At 47.6% G+C, this 22,997-nt stretch overlaps 1 protein-coding gene across 4 annotated transcripts in view; it reads left to right on the top strand.

Annotated features, from left to right (window-relative positions):
• Positions 1-22,997, top strand: part of polr3g (polymerase (RNA) III (DNA directed) polypeptide G) — a 44,111-nt gene that overhangs the window by 6,492 nt on the left and 14,622 nt on the right. For 3 of the 4 annotated variants that reach the window (XM_085989116.1, XM_085989107.1, XM_085989097.1), the window contains exons 3-5: positions 3,344-3,473; positions 8,047-8,103; positions 16,638-16,694. In XM_085989116.1, the coding sequence (XP_085845242.1) occupies positions 3,344-3,473; positions 8,047-8,103; positions 16,638-16,694 (244 nt within the window). The remainder of the gene's footprint in view (positions 1-3,343; positions 3,474-8,046; positions 8,104-16,637; positions 16,695-22,997) is intronic. The other variant, XM_085989127.1, reaches the window with a different exon arrangement.

Raw genomic sequence — 22,997 nt, 5'->3', positions numbered from 1 at the left:
CATCTCTTTAGGAGCGATGGGCATCTATTGAACAGAGAAACCAGACCTTCATGGAAGTCCTTCTGAGTAGGACTGCCATTGCAGATACAGGTCCCCATGGCCCCCCTGATGTGCAGCAAGGTGCTCTCAAGCCACTTGCAGGCACTGAGGGGGACCTGACCCATGAGAGGGAGGTTGGTGGCAGCCCTCAAGGAAGTGGGGGCTCTTCTCCAAGCGCTCACACTTCCATGCCACTGCAGAGCCCTTGGTCAGAGCCCCGCCAGAGTACACACCCAACGGAGATAGAGGTCTCAACCCCTGCACAGCCGCAGGAGCAGCAGACTGCTGGCGAGCCCTCACAGGCTCGGCATCCCAGAGGACGCCTGCCAAAGGTGTCGAGACTGGAGCAGCAGGAAAGTGAGCAAGGGGCCTCCACATCTGCTGAAGCCACAGGGGAACCAATACTTAGGAGCACGCGTAAGAGGAAAATAAAGCACTAATAGTCACAAGGGTAGTCACTTGGGTGAAATGTGTTTATTTTAAAAATGCCATCAGTTGGTTATTATAAATAACATTTCTGATGGCAACTTCTGCAGTTGTGGCGTGTGTCATTTCGCGAATGGGGCTGGAGGTCCTCTAATGCCAAGAGGGGAAGAAAAAAAAGACCTCCCATGCTTCTGGTAGGTGCCTCAGTTGAGGAAGCGCTGAGTGAGGCTGGCGAGAGGGGTCTCGCAGGAGGTCACACTGGAGAAGTGTGTGAAGCTCCAAACTTCCACAGCTGTGGTTATGCCTTCTAAAAGTTCCCCCAGACCTGAGACAACAAAGTCCTGCCACCTGCAAATGATGACTGATCATTTTTCCTCTTTAATGTTGGACCTGCAGCTGATAGTCAGCAAGCCAATAGTGTTCACGCCAGGTTTCACAGGCGTCATCCCCACCAGGCGCGTTTTGCGTGGGAAAAGGGTTAAACAGGCAAGGGCCTGTTAAAATGGGATTATAAAGGCCAATCAGTGCTGTTTAATGACCCTAAAGACCAGTCCTGCCTGTTGCAGGCGGGACTGATTCGGGTCAATCAGACACACCTAGGTTAAAATGGCGTGGAGGCGGGAACCAGGCCGGGGGGGGGGTGTGGTTCGCGACCCCTAGGTTTTGCGATTTATAATTTTTTTTTTTTTTTAACCCCCGCACACCTAAAAGCCTGCCTCTCAGCCCAATGAAAATCGAGGCCAATACCTCTATTTATGAAGTCCAAGATCCCAAATGCTTTGTTAGCCACTCTCTCAATATGTCCTGCTGCCTTCAGGGACCTATGCACATTAAGTCCAGGGTCTCTCTGACCCTGTACACTCTTTAAAACTGTGCCATTAAGTGTATATTGCCTCTCCCTGTTCCTTCTGCCAAAATGCATCACCTCACACTTCTCTGTATTAAATTCCATCTGCCACTTGCCTGCTCATTTTGCTAGCCTTTCTATGTCCTGTAGTTGGAGAGGATTATTGGGAGGATGTAGACAAAGGAGACACTTTATCGAGCTGCTTGCCATCTGTCTACCTCCAATTCTAGGTTATTTGCAGCCTTGACTAGTCTTCAACATTCCTCAAGAAGATAGGGTCTGAGAAGGAAAGAGGTTCTGTCTTCATCTATAGTCTCTTTAACTAGGCAGTTTTGGCTAAGGTCTAATTGAACAATCCAAAGGTAGATTACAGTTTTTGTTACTGCTGCTTGTACATTTTTAACAAATACTTCTGTTTTCTGAAAAGAATGATTGTTTACTCGCAACCTTTTTGTGGGCAATTGTTTAAATGTATGAAATTTTCTGCTACTCCTCCCTCCACCTTTCCATTGCTGTGCCCATGTGTCTTCCCATGGCCAAGCGGTTGGGCTCTTGATCTTGGATCTCTGATAATGATGCTCTTCAGGCAGCCACTAGAAAGTGTCGCAAAACAACTCCGTAATGAATAAAGGATGGTTCTGAAGGAATGGCTATGGGGCTGATAGCACAGAAGTTGTGATGAGTGCCTTTGCTGTGCTGGTGCAATTTTCTGAGACTAACTGAAATTTAGGAAACAGTCAGATGTGGAAACAAAGCTTTCAGCTTTAACAGAAGTCTGTCGACCATGTTTTAGTGTTGGTACCAATTGTTTGGTTGATAACAGGGTTGACTTGGATTGTAGCATTATGGTGGATTCTGGTTTTGTGGTGTATGGATTTGATGGATAGAGGCCTAGAGTATTTTCATAATTATCTCAACTATTTGCCAATGAAAGAAGCTCTTAAGATGCCCAGAGAAGATAACACATGCAGCAATTTTGTGACTTAACCCTGGGGAGTACTGAGCCTAATGATGTGATCATGGAACTGTTCTCTTTCCAAAGAGGAGCCAAGTGGAAGCTGCAGTAATTAATGTCATGCACTTAAAAGAAGAGGGAGGATGAGCATTAAAATCATGGCCATCTTGGACTGGAAAAGTGCCGTGGCTCTTAAGAACAGTTTTTGAACCTAAGGGCACCTTTTCATACGCAGTTTTTTCACAAGGAATCAACAGTTCTTTTCCATGAGCAAGTTTAAGTGGGCAAAATCCAAATATATCTGAAGCTGACCTGGGGACGGGCGGGGGGAGGAGGGAACCTCTTGAGGCAAATAGCATCTCCCCTGACATTGTGACATCAAACATCTTCAAAGTTGCCCGCTGCAGTCTGACTATTGGTGACAGTGATATATGGAGGATGCCACAAAGAAGTTGTTCTTGGCAATGGATGTTCTATAAATTGCAGGGTTTTTTTTATATCACATTTATTCAATCCGATTGTAAACCGAACTTGTATAAGACTTGACTTATGCCCTGTAGTAGGGTGGTATGGCATGCTTTGGCACTCCCTATTTACTGATCACAGCTACACGCAGTGGGTGATATCCACTTGAAAGGTGGTATACTTTTCCCCATAGGAAGAGGCAGCGAGAGGGGAGAATCAGAGGGAATGTTTGTTACTGGGCAGCTCACACATCTAGTGAGCTCCTCAGTAGTAGCACAGGTAAGCCCAAGACTCTGGTTGCATGACCTTTCTGTGTTACAATTGGTTTGTGGATGGGGTAGACCAAAATAAAAAGGAAGGAGAAAATATATTCTGGAAAAATAAAATAATTTGTACCTGCAATAAAAAGTGTCCAGATTAAGATTTGGCAATGACTTGTTTAGTGAGCAAAGTGTTAAAAACTGGATTAGGAATTCTGTGCTGGAATAAATGGAATGAGGTTTGGTATAATGGAAATTTATGTTTGGATCAGGTATGTGCTTGTCTGGTTTCAGCTATGTTATTGCCTAATGTACTTGTACTGTATGATAACCTACATTACCAATCTGTAGCCCACAGAATTTAAGCCTGTCCCCTTGAATACAGGGGAAGGTGTAAACTACATCCTAGCCTTGAAGCAGGAGTTAAGGGGAGCCTGCAAGAAACTGCCTTACTACATTGAAGCTGCCATTGCAAAGAAAGGTAAGAAATAGTATGCTGCATATCCATGTAGGTGAAGTCTCCACAGATACAGCTGCAGAGGACGATACAGAGCTTTACAGGCTTGGACTATTGGCATGAAATGACGTAGAATTTACAGGGCAGAAACAGCCCATTCGGTCCAACTGGTATATGCCAGTGCTTATGCTCCACACAAGAATATGACACTTCCTTATGACACTGGCGTGGTGCAGAAGGAGTGGGAAATCTCTTCTCATTTCTGTGCCTGTCCTGGGTTTTGCATTGGTTCTGTGCTGGACGCAGAAGAGGCTTGTACTACTCCAGGGCACAAGCTTCATTACAATACATAGGGGAGTAGCCAGGCCCCTCCAGAAATTGTGCAACTGTGTGCCACAAATAAACATGGAGCAGAGGGCTTTGCAGCCAGTGCCGCAGCCCTTCAATCTTACTTGTTTTGACAGGTTTGTTTTGATTTGTTAGAGTCTTGGAATTTCTGTGTTTCTTTCTAATGTGGAGTTGAGTAGCTCTTTGGAGACATTTTTTTGGCAATTGACTTCCCCAACCCAAAACATCCAAGGCAACTTGACCCACAGCTTGGGAATCCCTAAAGGAATCCCAGCAGCTCTTTGAGAAGGAGGAAATAGACCAAAGGAAGGGGCCACAAATGAGTCAACAAGAGGCACCAAGATGTGGACTTTTCACCACCCTTTGAGCAGCAACATTTAGAAAAAAAATTTTGTTACTGGACTAGTAATCCGGATGCTTGGACAAATCATCGAGATAATGAATTCAAATCCCATCATAGCAGATTGAGAATTTGCATTTAGTTAGCAGATGGGTCAAAAACCAGGGAGCACAGATTTAAAGTAGTTGGTGGAAGGTTTAGAGGGGATTTGAGGGGAAATTTCTTCACCCAGAGGGTTGTGGGGGTCTGGAACTCACTGCCTGAAAGGGTGGTAGAGGCAGGAACCCTAACCACATTTAAAAAGTACTTGGATGTGCACTTGGGATGCTCTAACCTGCAGGGCTACGGACCAAGAGCTGGGAAGTGGGATTGGGCTGGATAGCTCTTTGTTGACCGGCGTGGACACGATGGGCTGAAACGGCCTCCTTCCGTGTTGTAACTTTCTATGATTCAATGAAAAGTGAACGTGAGGCTATCGGATTGTCGTAAAAACCCAAATGGTTCACTAATGTCCTTTAGGGAGGAAAACCTGACGTCATTACCTGATCTGGCCTATATTTGACTCCAGTCCCATACTAACCTGGTTGATTCTTTATTGCCCTATGAAGTGGCCTGGCAAGCCACTCCATTTAGGGCAACTAGGGATGGGTAATAAATGGCAGCCTTGCCAGTGACGTCACATCTGGAGAATGAATATAAAAACATTTCTGGATAGGCCTACCCACTAACAGTGAAAGGGGTGTGTAAAGATAAGAATGCAAGTGTTCCAGTTGTGTATAAAGGTGAAAGGTTATCTGTGTGTTATAGGCACAGTAAATGAATAAGGAGAGGACTTGGCAAACATCTTGAGGGTTTTTCTTCCTTCTCTTAACTTCAAAGATTGCACTCTTCAGAACTAGCTGCATGTTGTTGAGGAGAATGGACATTGTACCCAAAGATGGTATGTCTCCTTGCCTGTACCTCCTTCAAGGTGCTCAGTAAAGACAGCATTCCTGCCTGCACCATGGTAATTGTCAGGCTTTGTAGTCATTTTCTAATGCTTCCACTAAAGCTGCTCTCCACATCATCCTCACCAAATGCCCCACAGGAAAGGACTGTGCATCTTTTGAGGTCTGGAGCACTTGCACTTCTCCAGAAATTCTGCTTCCTCCTCCCCGTTACCTCTGAACAAAGTGCCATATCCATATGCTAATAGGGGCAGCACATATTCTGGTGAGATTCCTTCAGCAACGTGGCTATGCAAAGTGTACTGTGCAAAGCGGCACACCAGGGGCATCATTTGAGGCTAGGATGTAGAGAAGTGGGTTTAGTAGGGAATTGATCCATCTGTGAAATGGATATGGGGTATTTTACAATTGACTATTTTAATGTGGTAATTTACATTACAAAATAATTTTAATAATTTTGTTTGAGAGACTTAAGAAATTGGCAAAACACAGTGTTTCCAAAATAATATCCTTGCACAGAAAAAGTGCAGAGTGATGCTCCAAAGCTGCTTTGGAACAACCTGGAAATACCGAAAGGGCAAAATACCATTTCTACATAGATCTTAAGGATTCAAGTGAAAAAGATCAGCAAGATCATAAAGCTGAGCTTAAATAGCATGGCCTAGAAATTCAGTCTAGCCACGTTTGGGGCGCTACAGCTGGGCGTTCGCTAAATTTAGCGCCCGGCGCAACTTAGCGCCACCTTCGCCGATATTCAGTTGCATCACCCCAAGAGGTTGCTGCTGCGCTAAAGCAGGCGATGCACGACTATCATAAGGCACTAAGCCAGCGTGCCGAGGCGCTAACACCGAGGGCGGGCGCAGCACAAGTGCGGCGAGTTTCTGAATGAAGGCAGACACGCTGGCACCGGTCAGCTCTTAAAGGGGAAGGGTCGACTTGTTTGGCTGCCATGCCCTGCACACTGCAGCCCTGAAGCAAGGCCTGACCATTGCTGGTTCATCAGTTCTACGCCCTGGACCATGGGGAAGCCCACTATTCTTCCAAATCCCATTGCACGCTCTTGCTGCTTGTCCAGGGTCATGGGGAAGGAGATGTACTGACGTCTCCTTCTGAAAAGGGCATTGTTCACCTGGCGGATGCAACAATGTACCGCGAACTGGGAGATGTTAGCAATGTCCCCAGTAGCGGATTGGAAGGAGCCGGTGGCATAGAAGTTGAGAGCCACCATTACCTTCACTGCCACCGACGGACGTCCTGCTCCTCAGCTGTGGCTGCAGATCTCTGAGAAGCAGGTGGCAGATCTCAGTGACCACCTCCCTTCTGAATCGCAGCCTCCGAACACACTGCTCCTCAGACATGTTCAGATGTGAGAACTGCTGGCGGTATACCATGGGTGGGTAAGGCCTCCTGTGCCAACGCCTGTTGGCCCTTCTCTGTCTGGTCATGACTGGCACTCTCACGGCGTCTCTGATCCCTTTGAATGCAATGCAGAAAGCCAACGTTTCCACCCATTGCAGCCCCCATTATATGTGGCGACTCAAGGCTATGGCACTGAAAGTGAAATCCAAGTGCAAAGCTCTGGCCTGAAGCCAGAAGGACCTGTGCGAGTGCTGAGTCAAAGCAGAAAGCTCTCTGCCTTTGTCTCTCTCCAAATATCCGTCTCTCTCGCAGAAGGATTGGCACAAAATGGCTGCCACTTATAATGCAGGAGGAGTCCCCTTTAAATAGCGCCGCCCCCCCCCCCCCCCCCCCCCCCCGCAGCGACTGGGAACCGTTCCCCTCTACCAGTCGCTGGGGGCGCCAGGCGCAAAGAAGGGCGGTGCCACTGAAGTTATGGTTCGGGGCGCACCAAGGGCGTTGCACCATAAAATGACATCACAATCTGCGCGCGCAGCTGAGCGGGCGCTGTGGTTTAGCGCCGCCGCTAAATCTTGAGTGAAGTTCGCAAGAGGTGCCGATTGCGCCATGCCCGGGCGCTAGCCGCTTAGCGCCCCACTTCTCCTAAGGCGCTAGCGGCTGGCGCTAACAACTGAATTTCTAGGCCTATAAGTTTTGTGGAACTATCCTATTGATCTGTGTCCTGTTTGCCGGTGAATTATCACAGAACAAGCACTCTGTTCTGTGATAAATTAGTGCCACACCAGACATTTTTTCCCTCTTTCTCAAATTCAACTGGCAGTCTGTGCTAACTTAACTGATTTCAGTTGAGGGGATGTGTTTGTCCTACACTTGGCCTTTGCCCCTAGTGGGGAAATAAGCCAGTGTTCCCATTCCTACTTGATCTCCATCTATGCCCTGCTTGGAAGTTCATACATGTTGATGTTGGATGAAGACAGAATTAGGTTCAGCTATGATGGTGGTTTCGCCCGGTTGAATAGTCTACCAATGTTCGCTGTCTAGGCTCAAGCATGAAGCATGGCTCCTTGGACAAGGTACAGGAGGACACCCAGCACATGCAACTGTACCTTTTAAAAGGTGGGGGGCAGGGAGAAGCCTGATCTTTGGTTCTAAATTGGATAAAGGACATCAGGGAAGGATGTTAATTAAAAATAACTCCTCCCAAGGGTAAGTTTAATATTCTTCACGTTGTGTTGGAAACAAGATTTGCCCTTCATTCCACGGTCATGTTTTGTCATTTTATTCTGTTCTTTTAGATTAGCCACCAGGTGGCAGCTGAAGCAAGTTGCAGAAGTACAATGATCATTTTACACTGCAGAGCTGGATCACTGAAAATATTTGAGCACCATTTGTATTTTAGTAAAATAGTTGAAATTATATAAATGGATTTATGTTTCATATTTCAACACCAAAGTGAAGTAATAAAAGATGAAGAGTTGATCAGATTCTAAAAATTGTGACTACTTATGTAACTATAAATGATTCAATTATAAGTTCTATAGTGAAGCAGATTTGAAAATTTAAATCAAATAATGCTACATTCAAAGATATTTATTTCATTTAGATGTTGAAAGATATGCACACAAGTATCAAGACAAAGATAACAAGAATTGGACACCAGGTAACGACAAATTAATTTATTTGTGCACATTAATGTATTCCCCCCCCCCCCCCCCCCGTGACCATTGAATTAGCTGCATGTTTTTATTACTCTATATCTAATATACATTGTGTTGTATTTTATTTGTATTGCCTTGTATAATCTATCTATATTGCATATCACTTTTGAGCATCTTTAGTCAAGTTATCACGTGTGTCACTTTCCTAGAAAATCTAATTGACCGATAGTAATCATGTGACCATTCGGTGTACTTTCATGGGTCAGTTTTAAACATGTGACAGTTCTGATTGTTCCATGCCTGGAACAATGCCAATAAGAGTGAAGGTTGAAGACTGAAGACGATTTGGCAGATTTCAAATTATACAGTCAAAATAACATGTACAAATGTTTATAACCCAATACCCAATAGACTTACACTAATGAACATCAGTTTTAATGCTGTAAGCCCTTTTTATCAAGAATTCCAACCATTTGGGGGGGGAGAAATTCAGTTGTTAGTGCCACCCGTTAATGCCTTAAGAGGGCGATAAGTGGGGCGTGAAGCGACTAGCTCCCGGGCGCGCGAGACCTGCGCCTCTCGCAACATTGAGCGGACATTTAGCGGCAGCGCAAAACCGCAACGCCCGCTCAGCTGCGCGCGCAGATCCTGACATTTCATGGTGCAATGCCCTTGGGGCGCCCCGAACCGGAACTTCAGTGGCGCCCCCCTCCCTTCCGCCTGGCGCTCCCAGCGACTGGTTGACTGGAATGGTTCCCAGTCGCTGTGGGGCTGGGGGGGCGCTATTTAAAGGGGGCTCTTCCTGGCTTCTTAGTGGTAGCTATTTTTGGATCACTCCTTCTGTGAGAGAGAGAGAGAGATTTGCAGAGAGACAAAGGGAGTGAGCTTTCTGCATTGAGTCAGCGCTCGCACGGGTACTTCTAGCTTCGGCCCAGAACTTTGCAGTTGGATTGATTTTTCAGTGCCATAACCTTGAGTGGCCACATACTATGGGGGCTGCAATGGGTGGAAACGTTGGGTTTCTGCATCGCATTGAGAGGGCTCAGAGACGCCGAGAGAGAGTGCCACTCGTGGCCAGACGGAGGAGGGCCAACAGGCGTCGGCACAGGAGGTCTTACCCTCCCAGGGTATTCCGCCAACCGTTTTCCTACCTCAACATGTCTGAGGAGCAGTGTTTTCGGAGGCTTCGATTCAGCAGGGAGGTGGTCACTGAGCTCTGCCACCTGCTTCAGCCAGATCTGCAGCCTCAACTGAGGAGCAGAACGTCTGTCAGTGGCAGTGAAGGTGACGGTGGCTCTCAACTTCTATGCCACCGGCTCCTTCCAATCCGCTACTGGGGACATTGCCAATGTCTCCCAGTTCGCGGTGCATTGCTGCATCCGCCAAGTCACGAATGCCCTCTTTAAAAGGAGACATCAGTACATTTCCTTCCCCATGACCCTGGACAAGCAGCAAGAGCGCGCAATGGGATTTGCAAGAATAGCGGGCTTCCCCATGGTCCAGGGCGCCATTGACTGCACGCATGTGGCTTTGCGGGCGCCGCAAGAAAATGCCGAGGATTACCGCAACTGGAAGGGGTTCCATTCGTTGAACGTTCAGTTGGTGTGTGACCACAGACAGCTGATACTAGCTGTCAATGCCCGCTTTCCAGGCAGCAGCCACGACACCTTCATCCTGTGCCAGACTTCTGTGGCAGACCTTTTCGAAGCCCCGGCTCACCCAGGAGGCTGGCTTCTCTGGGACAAGGGCTATCCTCTGTGCACCTGGCTGATGACCCCGCTCTGTGCGCCCAGCACCCCTGCTGAAGAACGATACAATGAGAGCCATCAAGCGACCAGGAACAACATTGAGCACACAATCGGCATGCTAAAACAACGGTTCCGCTGTCTGGACCATTCCGGGGAGCCCTTCAGTACTCGCCTGAGCGAGTCTCCCATTTCGTTGTAGTGTGCTGCATGCTGCATAACCTAGCAATCCTCAGGACTCAGCCACTGCCAGCAGACATTGGAGCACCAGCAGAGGAGGAGGAGGAGCACCAGGATGGGAAGGAGGCACAAAGTGCAAGGGCCGTCCGTCAGCGGCTTATTGCAAGTCAGTTCTAGGCCCCCTCTGAGGGAATGGCTTGTGCCATTGAAAAAACTTGAATGGAACCATTCCGCAAACCCTGAGCCGGTCAAGGCAACAAATAATTCAAAGAGCAAACATGCACAATCTGAATAAAAACACTTCTTTATTTAACAAACTGTGTGCCCTTCCCGCATGACAAAGTAATAGAGAGAAACCCCCCAAAAAAGCAGTCGGACACATAACTGGCTCTCGCAACTTGGAGACAATGAACAAAAGAGTTAACAAAAAATGACCACGATCCTCGGCCTTCACTAAAAAAAATTAACAGCATTTTGCCACACCTACTTTTTGCCCTGCGAGGGTGATCTGCTTCGCTTGTGAGATTGGCCCCTTCCCACCCTGCAGCTCCTCCGCAATGGGACCCCAGTGGCTGCAGCAAGGCTGGGGGAAGGCTGCTGAGTGTCAGAAACTGAGTCGGCAGATGCCCTTGGGGGACGGCCTGGACCAGCTCTGGGCCTGGAGGGCCCGGCTGCTGACTGCTCCAACTCTGCATGGGCGGCAGCAGTCTGTCCTATGGGTGGTGGCAGCTGCAGTGGAGAAGTGACAGTGTTGGCAGCAGGAATGCTGCCATCCTGGCAGGACAGCCACTCCCTGGTCGGACGACACACTGGCACTCCCACAGGGCAGCACTGCAGCATGCGGAGCAATCTGCTGAAGCACAGACTGCTGGCCTTCTGCGGAGGGGCGAGGGCCCCGGTGATTCGTGCCCGATGCAGCGAGGGTGGCAGCAGTCAGTGCTCGTGTGGCCTCAATCTGTGTCTGCATCAGACCAGCCACTGACTGCATTGCACCACTAAGCACTTGCGTGGAAGCCGCCTGTGCTGTGCCGAAGTCCTGCAGACTCCTTGCATGTGCTGCACCTAAGTCCTGGACACTCCTTGCCACTGCTCCCCTCCAGGGAAGACGTGTCCCCATTATGGCCATGGGCTGCCTTGGCTGAGGGTGGCACTGATGGTCCGGCTTCCTTTTCCTCCTCGCCTTCCAAATCACTCAGTGGCAGCTTGAGGGCCCGCCTCCTCGCCTGGCAAATCGCCATCTGAAAGCAGGGAGGTACAAGAGTTGCTTTAGCATGAGGACAGGGCGGCAGTGAGGGAGGCATGAGTGCTGCAATGCACTGCATTGGTTCGATAGTGGCAAAGGATGCTGGTGTGAGGCACAAGTGGAAGGAGAGAGGTCAAAAAGTTGATGACCTTAGCATTGCTGTCCAGAATGGGGTCGGCACCTCCAGTGGCGACGGGGCCAATCATCCGGCCTGCCATAATGCGCTGGACTCGCTGCTCCAGATCGCTGAGGTCTTTAAGGTGAGGCTGGCCTTCCCCGGTCCGTTGCTGCTGCCTCCTGTTATGGGCCAGCTTGCCCTGCAAGAGAGAGGACGGGCTCTGAGTACAGTGTGAAGCCCTGATCTTGGCTGCACTGCCTCCCATGGTGGAATAGCCCTTAGTGTGTAAAGTGGTGAATGTGCGTGTGAGTTTCATGAAAGGCCCATAGGTGTTGGATGAGGGCTGGGCATTGGGGCTTTCAGGACCCTTTGGCCATAAAGTGAGGTGCACATGCGGAATGAAGAGGATACTGAAAAGGGTACTCGACCTGAGTGAGGTCGTTGAACTTCTTCCTGCATTGCACAGGGGTCTTAGAGAGACCTCCAGCAGCATGGTACCTGTGAGCCACCTCCCTCCAAGCTTTGTGGTAGTCGGTGGGCAGCGGCCTCCTGCCACTGTCCGGAAACAGGATAGATCGCCTGCGCTCCACCGCGCCAACCAGAACCTGCAGGGCCCCCTCACTGAACCGCTGCGCTCGCTCCCTGGCCCTCTCCATGGTCCTAGGCGTTGGCCTGGACAGACCTGCTGCCACATTCTGAGAATCAGGGCTCCGATGCGCAGGGTGTGGCTGCAATCCAAGATTGACCCTCCCCTTTAAGAGCTGACCGGTGTCTGCGTGCAATCGCTAACTGTCCGCATCTGCGCTGCGCCCGCCCTCGGTGGTAGCGCCTCGCTTCTCCGGCTTAGCGCCTTAGGACAGTCGTGTAGCGCCTACTTTAGCACTCCAAGCACCTCTTGGGGCGAAGCAGGTCAATTTAGCTGAAGGTGGCGATAATTTGCGCCGGGCGCTAAATTTCGCGCCCGCTCGAGTATAACGCCCCAAACGTGGTGATACTGAATTTCTAGACCTTGGTGTCTACCTGCCTCTTGAGTGTTTCCAGGGAAATAACTGTTTTTGCACCATTACTGGTCTCGCTGTGACATGACCCATTGTGACGTAGTGGTAGAACATGCACTGGTGATCTTTTATCTGTCAAATAGAGAGTGAGAAATGAAGCAGCAGCAGAGACAATAAAAGTGGGAATACACAGCAATAAGCTTGGCCTGATGGAGAGGTTACTAGGTATAGCCGAGGTAGACAGACTAATCTGGCCTTAGCCTAGACTCTTGTGAGCAGTACTGTAGGAGATGCAAGTAACATAAGAAATAATGAAAGTGGTTTACTCCAATCCCCTCCTTGGCCACTGTGAACCAGACTATTCACAACCTCTACCCTTTGCCCCAAGCTGAGTTTCTGACCCCTATCTTCATCACAAAGATTGCCTACTTTCACCCATATAACTTTGTCTGCCTCCACCCCTATGTCAGCCCATCTACTGTTGAAACCCTTATCCATGCCTTTGTCACCTCCAGACTCAACTATTCCAATGGCCTCTTGGCCAGGCTCCCATACTCCACCTTTTTATAAACTTCAGCTCATCCAAAATTCTGCTGCCTGTATCTATTCCACACAAAGTCCTGCCTGCCCATGAACCCTGTCCTCAATGATCTACCTAGGCTTGCAGTATCCTAGTGCCTCTGAATTAAAATTTTTGTTGTGCTTAAGACCCTTCATGGTCTCGTCCATCCCTCTCGCTGCGATCTCCTCCATCCTTACAAGCCCCCACCCCCAACCAAAAAAAAATCTCCATTCATTTGACTCTGTCCTCATTTATTTAAAAGGGACTACAGCAGTAGCAATACTCCAAACCCGGATACTTTTCTGTATACCTCCTGTCCTTAACAGTCTTCAAGGCACCACTAGCAGCAGCAGAGGAATACTTCAGCCTCATGGAGCCAGTGTGTTGTCCAAGTTTCATACAGTAGATTTACTGATGCATAAAGAAAGGAAAATGCAGCTCTTATCTGTGATGTGGAAGAAGAGAGTTTATACCTTTTCAAGTTTTCAAAGACCAGATCAGGGAGTTAAACTCATGGTTGTCATCTTGTACACGTTTCCTTCTATCCCATTCATAAATGCTAATATTTATATAAAAACTTATAAATTACTCTAAAGATACTTGTTACCAAATGTTTCCTTTCTATATTGATTCATCTTCATATGCAAATGTGTGAATGCCGACTGTCCCGCATACCAGTAGCATCATGCATGAACATAGGAATTTTTGGGTGAAGTACTGTTATTTAAATCAAGTCATTCTTTTCAAGGAGGGATTTAAACTAGCTTACCATCAAGGTTTTGAGAACTGGCCCCATCAGTGGTTAGAATTTCATTAGCAAAAGTGCTGCATTTGGCCTGATTGTCATACATTGCTTCATACATTGAGAGAATTTTTTTTTGGAAGTGGAGTGGAGGTCAAGGATTAGATGTTAGTATGATCCCCACAGGATTATCTTTCAGTCTGTTCTGTATTAGTTGAGTGTTTGAGTTGGACCCTGACTTTTTAATCCATCTGATTGAGGAGTGCGGGAATAAAAAGTGCAATTAAGCACATTCCAGATAGAAAATCTCTTACCTTTTCTCAGATGGATTAATACCTTTATTGTGTTTTGAGGTTACATAGCCCTAAATTTTCCTCCTAAAAGTTGTGAATGGATGGAAAAATTACCCCTGTGTACTTTAAGGCGTAAATGATATAGCACTGAAATATAATGAGGTTGTGGCGGTACCACCGGTTGTCCCTTACATTGAGATACATAATTCCCTTTAACTTATCTTTAAATGTATCTGTTACTGCACTTGGGCTTCATTCCTGTACTCTGCGTCATGACGTCAGAGCTCGGAACCCTCTAGCAGTTCCAGACAGTTGGAGAGAGGGTCATAGCTCGGAACCTGCTGGCAGTTGAGCTCCGAACCTGCTGGCAGTTGAGCTCAGAAACTTCTAGTCAGTCCTCGTGGCGTCCCCGCTGGGGAAAGACCTACACCACGGTGCTCCTACAGTCAGCCATCTTGCCTGCTACCTTACCTGTTGTATTTAACCTGTTCCTGTAAATAAACAACTTATTTATAGTTCGTTGAAGTCGAACTCGATTATTTAGTGGCGATGCACGCGAATCGCTACATTGGTGACCTAACAACGTGAGTACGGGAGCTCATCAATTCCAACACTACAATTGATGACCCCGTATCCGTGAATGTTTTTCACGGTAGCAACGCATAGCCTGAACCTCGTCTTCCCACAAGACGACCGACGCACAACTGACGAACAACCACGGAACAGCAACCGCCTAACACCGATTCCTCCAAAGGCGACCCCGTCTTTGCGAACGTATTCGCAAGGTAAGCGCAGCCTGGAGCAGATCCCGTTTGACACAGACAAAACTCAACCGGACCCCGTTTTTTTGTGAGCAATTTTCACAAAAGAAGCACGTCATGGAAGCACCAGCCGTTTTGCTGTCGCTACCACAATCCAGGGAGCCACAGTCTCCCTCGTGCTTTATAAAGGTAGAAGCCCCGTTCGACGAGAACATCGATGCGGCGCCGACTATGCACTTGCTTACGGTCCCCGTACTCGTCTTTCCTACCGCCACACGGATCGTCCGCCTCTACGTCCAAAGCAACAGCAAGTATACATCTCTCCAAGCGCGGGGTACAGCATGTTCGGGCCCACAAAATCGGAGCGCTCCCTGCGGGGATACCATGAGGACTCGCCCCCATGAAACACGAGGGCGCACGAGGACCCATCCCTCGCGAACCATGAGGACCCATCCCTCGTGACAAACGAAGACTCCTTCCCCGCCGACGACGCACCAGCCCGTCATCCTGCTGGTTGTGTTACCTACTACATGATTCGGCGTGAACAAAAAGCGTGCCGCCCTCCCGGCTATGTTCTCCTAAATCTATAACAGTTACAAGTGTTGCCGCCCTCCAGGCAGAGTTTACCCCTCCCGAAAGCAACAACAACCTGGACCGTTGCCGCCCTTTCTCCAGTTTTCCCTTTAACAAACGCAAACGTCTACTGAAGCTGCACGCATCGAGGACGGGTCCAACGGGCATCCTGCATCTGCGATCAGCCACGTGAAAGTTGCTGGCCTCACCGATCACTGGTCAACGCAGTAACTCTTCACCCTCTGTTGTGTTAACGTCATAGCACTATGGCACGCACCGTTCCACGTGTTCCAGCCTCCTGAACATTTCGCTCACCTGTCGGCGAGTTCACTCACCTCGCCTGTCAAGTCCTTTGGATCGCTCGTTTGGCGTTCCTGCAGATCTCGTCAGATCAAGGACTTGTTCCAACATCAACAGAGTTATCGCCCGACCTGCCCGTCACTCTGACAAGGCCTGCTGTTTCGCACGTCTTCACGGTCCTTCGCCTGACGGATACACTTTATTCGCCACAACGCGCGTAAGGATCCGCTCACAAGCAGCATCTTCAGACCTCGCCTACCAAGTCGAGACAGCACGACCGCCGTGACCACCAGCTCGTCAGACCATCTCATTCTTGGACTTTCGTTAAAGCGAATTCTGGGGGGGCCTATGTGGCGGTACCACCGGTTGTCCCTTACATTGAGATACATAATTCCCTTTTAACTTACCTTTAAATGTATCTGTTACTGCACTCAGGCTTCATTCCTGTACTCTGCGTCATGACGTCAGAGCTCGGAACCCTCTAGCAGTTCCAGACAGTTGGAGAGAGGGTCATAGCTCGGAATCTGCTGGCAGTTGAGCTCAGAAACTTCTAGTCAGTCCTCGTGGCGTCCCCGCTGGGGAAAGACCTACACCATGGTGCTCCTACAGTCAGCCATCTTACCTGCTACCTGTTGTATTTAACCTGTTCCTGTAAATAAACAACTTATTTATAGTTCGTCGAACTCGATTATTTAGTGGCGATGCACACGAATCACTACATTAATTCATCTGAGCGCATACCAGACCTCTTTTTCCGCAACTCCAAAATGAAGTCTTGAAAGCTTCACTAGCCACTGGCATGTTTTATATTGGGGGATGCTGTTTTGAAGTGTGGAACTCCCTACCTCCTACAATCTACTGGTTTTTAAAACTCAGACTGCTTCATTTTTTTTCCCCCCCTCTCATCTTCATTTCAACTTGCTGGCAATCTGAACAATGGCTGTTTTACTCTGGTTTCTTAATTGGAAAATAGTGGATTCTAGTGACCTGCATGTTAATTATATATAACTTTTATGTTTAGATTGGAGAAGACTTCCAAGGGAGCTAAAGCCAAGAATCAAAAAGTTAAAAAAAGCAAGTAAGTACGATTTGTTGTGTGAAAATAACACACACCTTTGTTATACAAATGGAAGTTAACTAACTTTCACAAATGTTGTGCCCAGTTTAAGTGCCCTGGTCTTAATGTATCTTTAATTTCTAGGAAAGCAGAGCATAAATAGTACAATAATCTTCATACTGATTCTGCTGCATTTCAGTATCTGCCTTGTGACACACATTTTGCAAAAGTAAGGGTTTGCATTGAATATGGGGAAGATTCCCTGAGGGAAAATCTAGGCCTATTTAGTATTTTCTTTTTTGGAAAGGGAATGTTGCTGGTTTTGGATTATAATTACACCTGGAATAGGAGCCCCTAGTTTATCTGAAGGACTCTATGTAACCCTGGGAAGTTATTTTTTAGCCCGAGTAGGAGATCAACTGAAAACTAAAATAGATTTATCAAGTGCTACATTTTTATAATGCGATTCATGAAAGAAAAGCAGTTTTGAACATTAAAGCCTTGGACCACTGGCAAGACTGGTCAGATTTTAATGATAGCAAAATACTGCAGATGCTGGAAATCCGAAATAACAACAGAAAATGCTGGAAAAACTCAGCAGGCCAGGCAACATCCGTGGAGAGAAATTATAGTCGACTATAATTTCTCTCCACGGATGTTGCCTGGCCTGCTGAGTTTTTTCCAGCATTTTCTGTTGTTGGTCAGATTTTAAAATGTTTTCCGGTCATATACTGTGATACAGAATAAAACCTAATATCCGAGCAATATTACCTAAATGCTAAAAGTAGCTTTTATTGGTACAATATTAATCCTATATATAACTGACATAAACTTGAAACGTTATTTTTATTTAACAAGAATTTCGCACTGTCCTTGCCCCTTTTCTTTTTTGAGCACCTCGCCCTGTTCCCCCATCCTTGCTGCCTTTAAAATCATCTTTGTCGAAGGGCCTCCCCAGCCCCAATCTGAGTTTGAGATATCCTTTCTCTTTTCCTCCCTCAGACTCTACACTAAGTGACTCCTCATCCTCAGTGATTTAAATTTCCATCTCCGCTACCCTTGACCTCTCTCTAAATTCACCGCCCACCTGTATTCCCTAAACCTCTTCTTCCATACAAACTCTCTTATACATATTCATGGCCTGCGCTCCAACCTTACCATTTGCCATGGCCTTTACTCCCATGCTCTTGATCACTGGCAAGGATATCTCTTAACTGCTTGCTTGTATCTCTCACTACCTATATCCTCCAACTCCCTTCTGACCTTACTTAAGCGCCATGGGACATTTTGCTACATTAAAGGCACCATATAAATGCAAGTTGTTGTTTTTTACTTCCTTCTCCATCTGCCCTGGGAGAAATACTTTGCCTCAAGTTGCAACCAAACTCCTAACTGCTTGATTTTCAGCCTTTAGCCCTCCTTTGCCACAATATTCCTGCAGCTGTTGATTTACTCAACCACTCGCTCACCTCCCACCTTTTTGATGCCGTTGTCCCCAGGAAAACCTTCACTGTCTCCCAGCCCTGTTGTTCCTCCTGATGAGGCTCCCATCTTCACTTCCTCAAATCCAAGGGGCGCAAACTTGAGCTCTGGTGCACAGCAGGCTTAGTCATTCATTGTCAGATTTTGCTAGACCACATCAAGTTCTACTGGGCTTCACTTTTGTCTGCTAAAGCTGCCCACTACTCCAGGAGAGCAAGGATAACCTCCTGCTTCTTTTCTCCACTACCAACCACCTCTTTAAACCCTTTTCCCTGCCCTTTCCACCCTCGCATCCAATAACAAATGTTAGGAACTCTTGGACCAAAATAGAGACCATCTGATCAGCTGCCTTTACTGCTTTGCCAACTTGCCCAGCAAACCAAACCTCTCCAGTCCCTCCCACCATAGCCCTGAACCTCATTTTCTCTATGATCTTTCCTCATGTGCTCTCCGAGCTCATCTTGTCCTTGAGATCCACCTTGTGCTCCTTGACCCTGTGCCCACTAAACTGCTGACCACCCAACTTCACTTAATGGGCCTCTATGCTAGCTGACATTGTAAATGATTCCTTCACCATAGGTACTGTCCCCACCCCTTTTAGAACTGCCATCATTACCCCATTCTTCAAAAAGCCTCTCCTTAAATCCTCTGTTCTTGCAAACTAGCATCTCCAACCACCCTTTCCTTTCCAGCGTCCTTGAATGTGTTGTTGCCTCCCAGATCAGATCTTGTGTAATTCCATGTTTGAATCTGTCCAATTAGGATTCTGCCTCTTTCCCCCCCCCCAGCATCAAATTGGCTCTAACCAAAGTCATGACTACATTTTCTGTTACTAGCCATGATGCTTTATTTGCAGCCTTTGACACAGTTGACCATATCCTTCTTTTCCGTCGTTCAGATTGATGGGCTGCCCTCTATTGGTCCAACTCTTATCTATCTGATTGTAGTGAGAACATCTCTACTAATGGCTCCTCTTCCTACTTCTGTACTGTCGGCTCTGAAGTTGAAGTAACTATCATTGGCTCTCTCATCTCCATGCCCTTCTCAAGGGCAATTTGGGATGGGCAATAAATGCTGACCTTGCAGCAATGCCCACATCCCATGAATGAATAAAAATAAATGCTGTCCCTTGGTGACACCATCTGTGGGTCATATTCCTCATGTACTCTGATGACTATCAGCTCAACATCGCCATCGCCTAGCTTGACACCTCCACTGCCTCGGGTGTTGTCAGCTTGCTTGTCTAACATACAGTCCTGGATGAGCCTCAATTTCCACCAGCTAAACATTTGGAACACTAAAGCCATCGTCTTCAGCCCTCACCACAAACTGTGTACCTTTACCATTTTCCTTCGCCAGCCACTATCTCTCAGACTGGACCAGACTTTACAATCGCATTACCTTTTATTTGTTCACATGATGTGGGCATCGCTGGCAAGGTCAGCATTTATTGCCCATCCCTAATTGACCTTAAGGTGATAGTGAGCCACCTTCTTGAACTGCTACAGTCTGTGAGGTGAAGGTACTCCCACAGTGTTGTTAGGGAGGGAGTTCCAGAATTTTGATCCAGCAACGATGAAGGAACAGCAATATATTTCCAAGTCAAGATGGTCTGTAACTTGGAGGTGGAGGTTTTCCCGTGCACCTTCTGCCCTTGTCCTTCTAGGTGGTAGAGGTCACGGGTTTTGGAGGTGCTGTCAAAGAAGCTTTGGCGAGTTTCTGCAGTGCATCTGTAAATGGTATATACTGCAGCCACAGTGCGTCGGTGGTGGAGGGAGTGAATGTATGAGGTGCCAATTAAGTGGCTGCTTTGTCCTGGATGGTGTCGAGCTTCTTGAGTGTTGTTGGAGCTGCACTCATCCAGGCAAGTGGAGAGTATTCCATCACACTCCTGACTTGTGCTTTGTAGATGGTGGAAAGGCTTTGGGGAGTCAGGAGGTGAGACACTCGCCGCAGAATACCCAGCCTCTGACCTGCTCTTGTAGCCGCAGTATTTATGTGGCTGGTCCAGTTAAGTTTCTAGTGAATGGTGACCCCCCCAGGATGTTGATGGTGGGGGATTCGGCAATGGTAATGCCGTTGAATTTCAAGGGGAGATGGTTTGACTCCCTCTTTGTTGGAGATGGTCATTGCCTGGCACTAGTGCGGTGCGAATGTTACTTGCAACTTATCAGCCCAAGCCTGAATGTTGTCCAGGTCTTGCTACATGTGGGCACGGACTGCTTCGTTATCTGAAGAGTTGCAAATGGAACTGAACACTGTGTAATCATCAGCGAACATCCCCACTTCTGACCTTTGATTGAGGGAAGGTCATTGATGAAGCAGCTGAAGATGGTTGGGCCTAGGATACTGCCCTGAAGAACTCTTGCAGTGATGTGCTGGGGCTGAGAGGGTTGGCTTCCAACTACCACAACCATCTTCCTTTGTGCTAGATGTGACTCCAGCCAGTGGAGAGTTTTCCCCCTGATCCCCATTGACTTCAATTTTACACGGGTTCCTTATTGCCACACTTGGTCAAATGCTGCCTTGATTTCAAGGGCAGTCACTCCCACCTTACCTCTGGTATCAGTTCCTTTGTCCATGTTTGACCCAAGACTGTAATGAGGTCGGGAGCCGAGTGGTCCTGGTGGAACCCAAACTGAGCATCGGTGAGCAGGTTATTGGTGAGTAAGTGTTGCTTGATAACACTGTCAATGACACCTTCCATCACTTTGCTGATGATTGAGAGTAGATTGATGGGGTGGTAATTGGCCAGATTGGATTTGTCCTGCTTTTTGACTCTGAGCATAGCTTCTGACCCCATATCCTCTCCATCACAAAGATTGCCTACTTATACCAAGTCCTGCTCGCCCACCTCCTCTATTCTTGCTGACTTGCATTGTTTCCTGGTTCCCCATAAACCTCAAATTTAGAATTCTCATCCTTGTGCTTCAATTGGTTCGGCCCTCTTTCTGTAACCACCCCTTCCCCTGAACTCCTCTGACTAGCCTCTTCTGTTCTCCCAACCCCATGTTCCACCATTGTGGGTTCAGCTGATTAGACCCACATTGTAGAATTCCCTCCACCTCCTTCTCCTTCAAGACACTACTTAAAACCTAGCCCTGTCCAAGCTTTTGGTTACCCCTTCTAATCTCTCCTCCTTTCACTCAGCGTTCATTGAGCCTGAAGATGAGCCGAGCATTGAAAAAATTGACCTCTAACTGAAAACTAGCTGCCAACCACTATTTTCTACCAATTGAGATCTGTAACTTTAAAGGTTGACATATTGCATAGTAGATGTAATAAGGTTGACTGGCTTGTTTTAATGCACCAGGAAGTGCTACACAGGACAGGTTATCTTCTCTGTGGTGCTGACAGTCCACTCCTACCCAGACAAAGAAACTCATTTGTGGTTTGCCTGAAGGGACTTGTGGGTGCAATTTCAAAATTTGCAGATGACACAAAACTTGGAAGTGTTGTAAACCGTGGGGAAGATAGTAATATACTTGAAGAAGAAATAGACAGGCTGGTGGAATGAGCAGATACATGGCAGAAGAAATTCAAGCAGAAAAATGAGGTGATGCATTTTGGTCGGAAGAAAGAGAGACAATAAATGGTACAATTTTAAAGGGGGTGCAAGAACAGCGAGACCTAGAGGTGTTTGTGCAGAAATCTTTGAAGATGGCAGGACAGGTCAACAAAGTTAATAAAGCATATGGGTTTCTGGGCTTTATAAACAGAGGCATGGAGTACAATAGCCAGGAAGTTATGCTAAACCTATATAAAACACTAGTTCGGCCCCAGCTGAAGTATTGTGACCAATTCTGGACGCTACGCTTTAGGAAGGACGTGAAGGCTTTGAAGAGGATACAGAAGAGATTTACCAGAATGGTTCCAGAGATGAGGGATTAGTTGTGGTAAACCACTGTTATTGTTTACACTGTTGTTATCACTACACAAGGTTACCTCTTGCCTCGCACGCTGTTATACCTAGGCATACCTCAGCTGACTCCGCCCATGGCTCCGCCTGCTTGCCCAGGTATAAAGGTGATTGCTTGGCTAGTATTCTTCCTTGCTGGAACCGATCACCCACGAGGGTGGGTTCTGTTATTTAGCCAATAAAAACCTATAGTTACTATCTTAACTCGTCGCTTTTCATGGAATGAATTGATAGGTATATCAATTTTATTGGCTAAATTTTGAAATGACTGACCAGCCCCAGCAGCCGACTTGGCTGCGAGCCCTCCGACCGCCGTACCTGGATCTAAATCCACAGGCAGCGAATTCAGCCCTCGACTTCGATCACTGGCTGAGCTGCTTTGAATCCTACCTGGTAGCCTCCGGCGTGCCATCAGAAGCCGACAAACTAAGAGTTCTGACCGCCCAGGTGAGCCCTAAAGCATTTGCACTCATCCGGGACCTTGCTACATACGAGGAGGCCCTCGACCTGCTAAAAGAGCAGTACCGGAGCCCAGTAAATTCAATGTATGCCAGACATCTCCTAAGATCCCGCTCGCAACAGCCAGGAGAGTCTGTAGATGAATTTTTACGGGCGCTACAAACACTCAGCAGGGACTGTGACTTTAAAGCTGTATCGGCTGCACAACATGCTGAAGGAAATATCCGCGATGCCTTCATGAAAGGCCTTCGGTCCGACTACTCACGGCAAAGACTGCTTGAATCAAAGGACCTCGACTTGAAAGCAGCTACAGCCCTCGCTCGCTCCCTGGAAGTGGCCCATCGGGACCTCGAGGCGTACTCTGGGTACAGTGCTGCGCGACCGTGGGACTCGGGCCCGACTCCGGCCGCAATACCCCTCGCACCGCCGCCCCTGGGACCTACTACGGCGTCAGTGTCCCGGAA

This window comes from Somniosus microcephalus, chromosome 1, assembly GCF_052327205.1.
Source record: "Somniosus microcephalus isolate GS21.2 chromosome 1, FLI_Smic_1.0, whole genome shotgun sequence".
In the NCBI taxonomy this organism is placed as follows: Eukaryota; Metazoa; Chordata; class Chondrichthyes; order Squaliformes; family Somniosidae; genus Somniosus; species Somniosus microcephalus.
The sequence above is the reverse complement of the archived record's forward strand: the minus strand, read 5'-3'. Positions and strand labels throughout refer to the sequence as shown.